The sequence below is a fragment of the Parasteatoda tepidariorum genome, chromosome 1 (genome assembly GCF_982258835.1).
Source record: "Parasteatoda tepidariorum strain Cologne lab strain chromosome 1, Ptep-v5.0, whole genome shotgun sequence".
Taxonomy (NCBI): Eukaryota; Metazoa; Arthropoda; class Arachnida; order Araneae; family Theridiidae; genus Parasteatoda; species Parasteatoda tepidariorum.
In genome coordinates this window covers 56,772,984-56,783,900 of record NC_141755.1, presented here as the reverse complement: position 1 = coordinate 56,783,900, position 10,917 = coordinate 56,772,984, and the positions used below count along the sequence as shown (strand labels likewise).

The following is a 10,917-nucleotide window of genomic DNA, read 5'->3' as shown; positions in this document are numbered from 1 at the left end:
ATAGGGTGCTTATCTTTTATAGCAAATCGTAGCAGACCAGATATTTCATATGCTGTGAATGTTATGTCACAATTCTCGAATTGCTATAATTACCAACATTGGACTGTAGTTGTAGATTTAATGAATTATGTAATAAATACTAAAGAACATAAACTTTGTTTATCAAATCTTAATAATTCTTCTTTGATAGCTTATTCAGATGCAAATTGGGGTTGTCATTTAACAAACAGATTTTCTACATCAGGTTATTTGATATGCTTAGCAGGTATTCCTTTTAGTTGGAAATGTAGCAAACAAAAATGTATTGCATTAAGTAGCATGGAATCAGAATTTATAGCATTAACCGATACGGTTAAAGAACTTTTATGGTTTACAAACATATGTAATGAGTTAAACATAATATCAAAAATTGAAAAACCTGTTTTGTATTGTGACAATCAATCTGCAATTTATTATTGTAAAAATAATGTTGAAAATTTAAAGACGAAGCATATTGATATTAGATTTCATTTTGTGAGAAATTTGCTTAATGAGGGAAAATTCGAAATTAAGTATATTAAAAGTAAAAGTAATTTGGCTGATTTTTTGACTAAGGCTTTTAACTAAGACTGAATTAAATAAAATTAAAGGAATTTATTTTGAAATGTTCGATGGGGCCGCATGTTAGACTATGAATTTCAATGAACAAGGTTCGAGTAAGAGTCATAGATCACGAGTTCGAAAAACCTCTGAAGGAGGGAGTTCGAACATTTAAATATACGTAGTTTAAAGACAGAATTTGCATAGTATTAATTTTGAGTGTGTAAGTACCCTCATTATGCAACTGTTATTTTGTATATATGTAACAAATCAAGATTGGATTTAGAGTTTTGTTTCGTTTAATTTTCATGACTGTATGTTATTGAATTCGTTACCTCATGTTATGGAGAGGATTGTTTTCCTTTATGATGTTTAAGTTAAGTTATGATTTTTCTTGCTTAATAAAATTTATGATTAGTTAAAAGATGCCTTTTTCATTATGCTTGCTGGGCATTTTCCACAACGCACTAAATTCTGCCAGCAACTAAAAACTAAACTCTGCCAGCGCCAAACTAAAACACTTCCTTCTTTGTACATTCGCTTTACTGAGAAGGTATTTATAAGTTAAATACATTTAAACATGAAAAACTTCTAATGCATGTTTCAAGATAAACTTTTTTTTACTATACAACATTTATTTATATTTGTACGCGCATTTAAACTGCAATTAATTCCAAAATAGCAAAGAACTACTTTTCAAATGCGGAGTATTACATTTCCTACCCTTCCCTGCAGTGCCAACTTAAGGTGGAATGGACTATAGGATCTCATTTAGCATACAGTCGAGCTCGGATTTACCGAGGAAAACGAGAATATTTGGTTGGATCAGTGTTAAGTCTATAGAACAGAAGTCGCTTTTAACGAGCAAGACCCGGTTTTAGCGAGCAATATTTTTCTGTCTTGCAACCTTTTTTCTCATTTTTCTAGTCTTTCTGTCTTATCATTTTTCAAAATGGTAAGAAATGCGCGAGAAATCAAAGAAAAAAAAACGCGAACTGAAACTTAATTGCCCTTATCGCTCTAATCTAAAGCTTTATCGGTTGACGAAAAAGTAAAAATTTTACCGGAGTTGGATAACGGTGTTAAAATTATCGAAATCCGCAAAAGGTATGAATTGTCTTCATCTACTGTTTCCACATTGCTAAAAAACAAAGGCAAGTTAATGGATGCATACGACCAAAATAAAACAGACTGTAAACGACTGAAGAAGTGTTCGAAAGAGGATTTGGACGAAGCGTTATTGAAATGGATGAAGGTGCAACGTAGTGCTAATTTACCTGTGAGTGGACCTATTCTAAAAGTGCAAGCAGAAAAATTTGCTGAACAATTTGGATATTCTGAGTTCGTTTTGGGGGGGGGGGGGGGGGGGGGGTAATTGCCATTAAATTAAGAAAAGTATTTAATTAAATTAATGTAATTAAAGTAAGTAAGTATTAATTAAATTTTAAGTAAACTTAATCATTTGACCTCTCTCTTCTGGTTGCACGCCTGCCTTAAGGACCCGTTTATTACGAGCACTCGGATTTAACGAGTACATGTTACGGTCCCTTTGTGCTCGTTATAAACGAGTTCGACTGTATTATTATTACCAATGCTCGAATACAAACCTATGGTAAAAGTTACTTTGTGGATTACCCATTCTCTACAGTGCCTAGTTTGGGATTTGTCATAAACAAGTATTAACTTATTTTTTGAAGTGTGATAATGGCAAATAGTTAACAAAAAGTAAATTTTCTTAAAGCATTCAAACAAAATCTAATAGTCCAATCAAATTTTGTTTATATTTAAGTAAGGGCATTAATCCTGGGAATAGAATTTTATCTTAACTTTTTCTACAAGAATCTACCAGAAATAAGCAACTCTCACTAATTTAAAACCATTTTTTACATTCACTAATGATTGTATTTTTAAAAATAGATTTACATTAAGATAGGCTATCATTTGCCCTGCAGAGACCTAGATTATGAAACACCACAGTTTTAAGTATTTCCTGTTGTAGGGATTTTAATAATCTTAATAATAAAGAGAAAAATGCAGGGATGTGATTCTTCTGCGAATTTCCGCTTTTTTTCAGATTTTTCCGCTAAAATTTTTTTTGCACAAGTTAAAATATTTTATGAGGATTAAATTTTCCGCGAAGTGAAAGTATTGTAGTCCTCATTCCTCCCTCAAACATTGATTTTCGTATTTACCTGATTTAAAAGTTGAACGTTGCAATTCTTAATCAGGCGATTTAAATGTCGTACATTGCGATTCTTATTTACGAGATTTAAAAATCCAATATCGTGATTTGTAACTACGCACTTTTAAAACCCTATGTAGCAATTCGTATTCACTCGAGCTTAAAATCCAATGTCGTGATTCGTTTTTGCGGTTGTAATATCAAACGTCGATTTTCCTATTTATACGTGCTTTAAAAATTAGACAGTGGGATTCGTATTCGCGCTATTTAAAAATTATGCATCATGATTCGTATTTACGTGATCTAAAAATTACGCATCATGATTTGTATTTTCGCATTTTTTAAATTCGATATAGAGTTTCGTATTCACGTGATTTAAAAGCCTCATTTCGGGATTCATATTCACTTAATTTAAAATCATGCATGTGATTCATATTTATATATTCATGTAATTTTAAAATTAATCATCGGATTTATAATCACATGGTTTACAAGTTTAAAAATTGCACTTTTTTGTCAAATTTATATATATATATATATAATCTACTATTAACTTACTTTCGTTTTCTTTTTATTGTGTTATATATATATTCATTCATGAATTTCCTCTTTTTTACTTTCCAACTACTCTCATCCCTGAAAATGAAAATAAAATTCAAACAAACAAATCATTACATTTTCTTTTTATTTAAATAAAATATTGTTAAAACCTTTGTTCGATTCAAAAAAGTCATTCACAAATTCCAAAAAGTAAAAACAATTTTTTTTTCTCCAGCAGAACACTTTAAACAGAATTCCCTTGGCATAAATGTAACATATTCATATTAATATTATTTACAAATGACTGGTTGGTTCCACTGTTATTTAAATAAGTTAGACTATCACCATTAGTAAGTCGTATTCCCATAGCCTCAACGAGAGGTAACATTTCCTCAGATGAAGTAAATTCGTTCATTTGGTGGAGATGTTTGTGTTTGCTGATGCTTTCATGTTCTTCCACATGTTTATTGAATGTTTCAGACTTCACTGTTTGGAAAGGGCACAGCTTACAAGAATAAATCAAATCTTGTCCTGGATGTTTTCGTTTTAAATGATCTTTGTAAGTACTAGCCTAAAGAAGATAAAAATCATTGTTTAGTGCAATCTGACTTATAAAAGTATCAATAACTATCCATCAAGCAATGATAATACAAGGCTCCCATGGATCAGGAAAAACTTGAAATTGTCAGGGAATTTTATTTTGACTCTAAAAAGCAGGGAGAATTGCAATGTTTTATGAAAACCACGAAAATAACCAGTCTTAGAATCTCCATTAACACTAATCAGTTATGAGATAATTAAATAATTATAGCATCTATTACAAATATTCGTTTAAAAATTTCACATTTTAGTGGCACTTTCATCCTTATTCGATTATTTTTTTCTTGCAAAATTAATATTTGACATAGTAAATGAAAAATCAAACTTTTCTGATAAAAAATTGCATGGTATATATAAACGATCTGAATTTTCATTGAAAATTTCTTGGTATACCTGGAAAAGTCAGTGAATTTTTTTTCTGAAATTGAATGGGAACCTTGTAATATTTGAAGATAAAGATAAATATGAGAAAATTTGCTTTATTTAAAGGACTACATTAATAATTTCATTGCATGATTTTTAACTTTTATTCTGTCCAAAATAAACTTGCATTATTAGCACATTGAAACATACTTTTAATCTGACAACAATACTCCACAATTTTTTCTTGTTTATAAATGTCATATGAAATTGAGAGTCAGCTGTATGCTTGAAAGTAAGAATTATCACATTTTGTAACAGTTTTCCATGAAAAACTCTCAACGGCTGCAACTGTTATTTGCTCTTTAAGAAATTTTATCTCATTCCAAAGTAAGTGACAAAAGGCCAAATCATTTTTTTTGGATATATTACTGAATTAACAAATAAATGCAATTTGTACTAATTAAATTTCCTTTTTCATTAATAAAAATTGTGCAGACTACAACAACCATTGGCCTATATATTGCCAAAAATCCGACAGCTATAACAGTCATTTGTTGAACCGTGCTAAAGATAAGCAAACAAGAGACACTGAGTAATTATTTTCTGACAAATTTCATTCATTATGTCATATCAAAATTTTTGTCAATTAATATTACTGAAAACCTACTATAGAACATACAATAAATATATAACAAACGATAAATAAGAGTAATATACAACTTACCTGTATAGACGAATAGGCACAAAAAGGACACTTATAACATTTTTCTCCAGAATGAATCATTTTGTGACGCCTGAGAGAATTGTGATCGGATGTTTTGTATTCACATTTATCACATTGAAAAGGCTTTTCACCAGTATGTTGCCTGACATGCATATCCATATTGGCCTTTTTAAATGTTGAGAACTCACAATAGCTACACTGGAAATTCTTGCGCTTCAGATTATGGACAAGATCCTGATGAGAAAGAAGTAGGCTTTTCGAAGAAAAACTGCTCAGACAGATTTTGCACTTAAAAATCTTTTGAGTCATAGCTTTTTTCTTATTTTTATTATGAGTAACCTGTAAAATAGTAAATAACAATTTAGATAAACACCAAAGAATGCAAAAGTAAAAAATGCACTTGAAGTTTTTTTCTATTCCTAATTAATACCAGATATGCATAATATACACTAAGGCCTGAACATCATTCACGAAAATATTGTCATTATCACGGAAAACTCTATAGCATTACTCTCTATATATTTTAAAAAAGAAAAGTCTAAATTGTATTTGACTTTCAGGCATTGAGAATTGAAGAGACAGTGGTGGTTTTTATAAAAATATTTATTAAATGTTTTCATGGAAATGTTTTTGAACGACTTAGATTTTAGATTTACTAAGAAAACAAACCAATTATAAGGCAAAATGAGTGAAGTCAGTGACTAGTTTCACATTATTAAAAAACAGCTAAATTAAATATATATATATATATATGTTGATATGTATAATGATCAATATAGTTTTAGAAATTGAAACACTTAAAAAATGGTGATTTTTGTACTAATTTTGTCAAAATTAAGTGGAGATGAAAGGGTAGGTATGCATAGTTATCATTCTGCAGAATACTATTTTCTGCAATAAATTGCTTGCAGAAATTTTTTTATTTGAAATTTTGCGTTTGCAGGAAGTTTTCCATTTTATCTAAATCTGTCTATTTTTGGAAATTCAAAGTAATTTTTTTTTTTAAATCATGTTTCAAACAAACTCTAACATTACAAAAATACATAACAAACAAAAATACATACATACAAAAATATATACATACATGCAGAAATACATACATACAAAAACACAAATAACAAAAATTTATCAATGAGGACATTCACATATTCAGGGGCAATATTTTTGAATAACAAAATACTTTTGGTTAGTTTGAAAAAAATGTACACACCCTATGATTCCGCAGCTGCTTTCTATTTTTGAATTTTTTGCCACAAGTGTCGCATAAAAATAGACATTCATCAAGGTGAGTTTTCTTGTGATAATTCTCTAATCTACTTAAGCTGTAAGTCCTGAAAAATAAAAACAAATTTTAAAGTAAGTATAAAAAGCTGGCAAATAATTAAATTGATAACTTTTCTATCAATTCAATTTTAAAAAAGTATTTTTTTTTTTTTACAATTTCTTTCACAGTTTCTTGCAGACAACACAATGAAAATAAAATTTCTCCTTGCCAATCAAAAGGAGAATTAAAGTTTTTGCTAGCAAGTATTGCAAAGTAAATCACACTTTTTAATGTGGAAAAACTTTAAAATTGGCCAAATATGTCAGAGGTTACAAATAAAGCTATTGTCTTCTCAGAAAATACATCATAAAATATCAAACTATTCTCTGAAGAAGAAAAAATAGAACAAAATCTTTTTTAGCGAACCAAACTTATTTTCATAAAAAATATCACACTTTTAAAATACACGAAGAAAGTTTTTTTTTAAGATACCAATTAATTCTAATTTATGATTTTTTAATTTCTTCTTTCTCCCTATAAGTTAAAAATATCAACGTCCAAACAATATATATACACACACATGGAAAAAAAAAGTTTTATTATCACAAAGTGCATTACAATTGGTTAAACAAATGACATAAGAAAAGTGCAAAAATGGGTAAATTTAAAGCAAAAAAATAAAAAATAATAATAATAATACAGACCTGAATGAACACACATCACAAGCATGCAATTCCATATCGTTGGAATGATTTCTCCATAAATGACCAGCAATAGAGCTCCACTGATTGAAAGCTATGCCACACTCTGGGCAGGCAAAGGAATTACCTCCTGATACATGACATTTTCGATGATATTCCAAATTATCAAGAGCTTTGAATCGCACATTACAACCTTTAAATTCACATCTGAAAAAAAAGGTATAAGATAAGGAAGATTTTAAATAAATAAAAAAAAATTATTAATTATTCATATTATTTAATTTATTTACAGCAATCAAGATAAAAATGACAGCTAACTCTATACATTCCTTTATACCAATCACTGAATTTTATTATTTTAAATAAATATACTTTATTATTTTAAATAAATAAATAAAGAAGGTCTAATGATGTTTTAAAAACTATGAAGCTAAGTTCCCCAACAAATAGAGCAACTTCAGGTTCCTGATTAACACCTCGAATAAAGGTACTTAACTTTATTAGATATTATATTGAAGGAATGTAATCTAGTTTTACTTGTATGATCATTATATTTTGTTTATGATTTATGCTATTCATTATTTAATTTAAAACCTTGGTATGTATATATATATAGTAAATAGTAAGTACATTTCTTTCCCATTTTCATGAAAAAGCTAATTTTTTTTTATTATATTTAAACTTAAAAGGAAAAAAAAAACATTGAGTAAAAAATAGAAAATACTAACATGTAGGAGCCCAATTCTCTTCTAATTTTCTTTTGCCATCCTTTCTTTTGGGCAGAGATTGACTTTTCAGAAGCAGATTCATCTTTGTTTGATTTGGGAGATATTTTCTTAGGCTCAGAAGGCTTTTTAGGTAATTCTTCAGGTTTTTTCAGTATAGGTCTATGTTTTGAATTCAAATTATTGCTGAACTTTTCAGATAGAAACTGAGAATTGCCATTGACAGCTACACTGTTACTTTCATCCTTACCAGAACTTATAACAACTCCACTAATGGGAATCAACTGATAACTAACAGGAACACTTTCATTAATACTCAACTGTACAGGAGTAGTATTTACATTTTGACCAGATACAAAATTTGACTTAGACATGACTGGATTATCACTCGGTACATAAGTACTTTGGGATGATAATAAAGAATTACTTAAATGACTATTCAGTGATACAATATCAGCTGAACTGACAATACCATTTGAATTCAAATAGCTGCTTTCAGTTGTATTAGTAGTACATAAAGGTGGGTTAATGACATTCGATGTCAGATCTAAATTGGCCCCATTTGCAACAGAAAATGGTGTGGAATGAACAGCATTTATATGACTTTGCACATTGCATTTGTGAATGCTTATGAAATCACAAAATTTGCATTTATAACACTGAGTTAGCTCAATAGATGCCTCTGAACCAACTTTGCAACAAGAAATACAATTTCTTGACTCAACCGTACTTTCAACTGTAACTTGTACAGAAGCATCCTTAGATTTAGGCAAAGCTAGACTACTCTTATTAATCAATGAGTTGTTAGTTCGGGTGACTGCAATGTTATTGGAAATACAGTTGCTCAAATGTTGATTTGAATGGTTTAATGCTGCTTGGGATAAATTTACGGTAGGAAATTCTTGATGCAATAGTTGCATATCTGATATATCATTGCCAATAAGAGAATTAAGATTGAGATTTATTTGAGGCAACTTATCACAGACAGAAGTTACTGAGTTATGATGACTTTGACTACTGTGCATTAAAGTTGGACTAGATGTAGTTGTAAGGCACTGGGATGCTATATTTGGATGAAGTGGAAGATGAACTATATCGTTTTCACAATTTAATACAGTGCTCATGAGATTGGATGTGTTGCTGATTTCAGAAGAATGCTTATATTTTTCAAAACTTATATTATTTTTTACTGGTACGTGCAAATGTGAGACATTAATATCATTTAATGATGAAAGTAACATAGGTTCATGACCAGAAAATCTCTGCATAGGCAATTCTGCAAGAAGTTTTTGACTATCATCGATGCAGTTCCTGTTTAAATCATTGCCTGCCAAATCATGAGTGCTTAAATCAGAAGTAAATCCTAAATCTAGCATTTCAAGATGCTCATCTTCTTGTGCCGATGAATAAATATCTGATACATTTGACAAGATACTAGGGGATGGCAAGTTATCAGAAACTTTCATAAAATCATGAGTAAGCCAAGATGGTACAATTTCAGCAAATGGATCTGAAAAAATGGATTCACTTCTATCATCAAAATCGGCATCCATTGTCTGAGCAATATGAATTTGACTTGCTGAATTAAATAAACCAATACTAGATGGACTAGAATGAGTATTAATGGGTGGCATAGATCTCTCAATAGAAGGCATTTCAGAAGTAGAATCCAGAATATTTAAAGGTCCTGACCTTCCAAACATTTCTTGCGAAGACATTAACTTATTTTCTGAAGTAACCTTATAATTTTGAGAGGCCAACAACGATGCTGTATCACATAAGATATCTGTCAAAACATTCATTATTATGATTCAAAGGACTAGAATTAATACTTAAAATTACGTTTGTCAGCTTAACATATTGTTTATCTAGTGAAATACGAATCAGAAAAGCTTAGAGTTAACAATTTGTTATCTAAATCAAATATCAACATATTCATGTATAGATTTAATAGGAATTTAGTTAGAGCAGTATATTTCATATGAATTTTCATGCCAATTCTACAATAATAATAAAGAGCAAATTAAACAAATGTCGAATGATGTAAACAACTAGAAGGAAACCAGCTTATCATAAAATGATCGTTACAGCTATTTACAAAATTAGATACGAAATTTTAAGAGTCCTTTTTAATAAATGCCAGCCACGGAAACAAATAAAACATTTAAGCTAATAAATATATGAGGGTAGCAATGATTCATGTTTTACTCTAATATACCCGTAAAGATTCACAAAAGTTTGAAATAAAAATTTAGGCATTTTGCATAGCTAAAATAGATTTGTTACACCATTTCCTTAAATTTCATTCAAAACAGAGTGCTCCAAATAATTTTTTTTAAAGTTTCTCTGACCATAATTGTCAGAATAAATATGGATTGCTGAGCATTTCAAACTTTTTTCAATGCACATCCTTGTCATTCAACTTTTCTTGATTTGTTTTGTATTGTAATTAATTTGTTTACATATCACGAGTTGAGTTGTATTTTATCTGCTACATGCTCTAAGGTGATAATGCAGTAGTCGTAATAATAAACTGATTCAACGGAATCAATGGATGGTATATTCCACAGCTTATCTCTATCCAGAATTTAAGGTTAAAAACCGACTCAACGAGATCTAAAAAGTTGAAAATTTCCAGAATTTCAACTTTTTCCTTAACAAAAGTATGGAAATAATTTAATAAAAATTTAAATTACTAAATTCATGATAAATAAGCATTAAAAGTGCTTTATAATGGATAAATTCCTTCAAAACGCACATTAAAGTTGCATATATTTGGAAGAAGACAGATTAAAACTACAAAGTTTCAAAGATCTTATTCTCCTGTTACGCAAAAAAGCTACGTCATTTACCATTATCCACTCTTAGCTCAACAATAAAAATTGTTGTTTATGTGTACTTGAGTGTAAATATTACAGCTTTTCGTTAAAAAATCATATATCTACTCATGTATCCCTGCATATGTAATTTATAAATGTTTCTACGTATCTAATTATAATAATATAACAGGTATGATGATGTACTTATTTTTTGTAATCTTGCGACATGGCGGATTGATATTTATTTTCATGATGATCCTCATCCAATGCATGTCGTTATTAAAAAAGTTTAGTGTTCTGCGGTCGCAAGTGCCGTAATGTTATCGGGAAAATTTTGGAAAGTTGAAAATTTATTTCGACACCTTCCAAATTTCTGTTTAAAATTAGGAATTTTACATAATAAACATTGCTATATTACAC

At 29.4% G+C, this 10,917-nt stretch overlaps 2 protein-coding genes across 3 annotated transcripts in view; one reads left to right on the top strand and one right to left on the bottom strand.

Annotated features, from left to right (window-relative positions):
• Positions 1-3,429: 3,429 nt before the first annotated feature.
• Positions 3,430-10,544, bottom strand: LOC107452587 (uncharacterized). Its single transcript, XM_016069092.4, has 5 exons — positions 7,682-10,544; positions 6,957-7,160; positions 6,199-6,319; positions 4,989-5,327; positions 3,430-3,872 (listed from the first exon to the last, which is right to left on the bottom strand). The coding sequence occupies exons 1-5, from the start codon at positions 9,478-9,480 to the stop codon at positions 3,546-3,548; spliced, it is 2,790 nt and encodes a 929-aa protein (XP_015924578.2). The 5' UTR covers positions 9,481-10,544; the 3' UTR covers positions 3,430-3,545.
• LOC107452586 (zinc finger protein 236) overlaps positions 10,526-10,917 on the top strand; it is a 24,412-nt gene continuing 24,020 nt past the window's right edge. The window contains exon 1 of one of the 2 annotated variants that reach the window (XM_016069090.4): positions 10,526-10,687. The gene's annotated coding sequence lies outside the window, so the exon portion shown is untranslated. The remainder of the gene's footprint in view (positions 10,688-10,917) is intronic. The other variant, XM_071179765.2, reaches the window with a different exon arrangement.

What these genes read in the sequence shown, in the direction of transcription:
- LOC107452587 (XM_016069092.4), bottom strand. Translation starts at nt 9,480, where the DNA reads ATGAATGTTTTGACAGATATCTTATGTGATACAGCATCGTTGTTGGCC. An exon ending in AGAGAATTGGGCTCCTACAT is followed by an intron (nt 7,161 to 7,681) that starts GTTAGTATTTTC and finishes CTTTTTTTTCAG; the next exon opens with ATGTGAATTTAAAGGTTGTA. An exon ending in GTGCCTATTCGTCTATACAG is followed by an intron (nt 3,873 to 4,988) that starts GTAAGTTGTATA and finishes TATCTTCTTTAG; the next exon opens with GCTAGTACTTACAAAGATCA.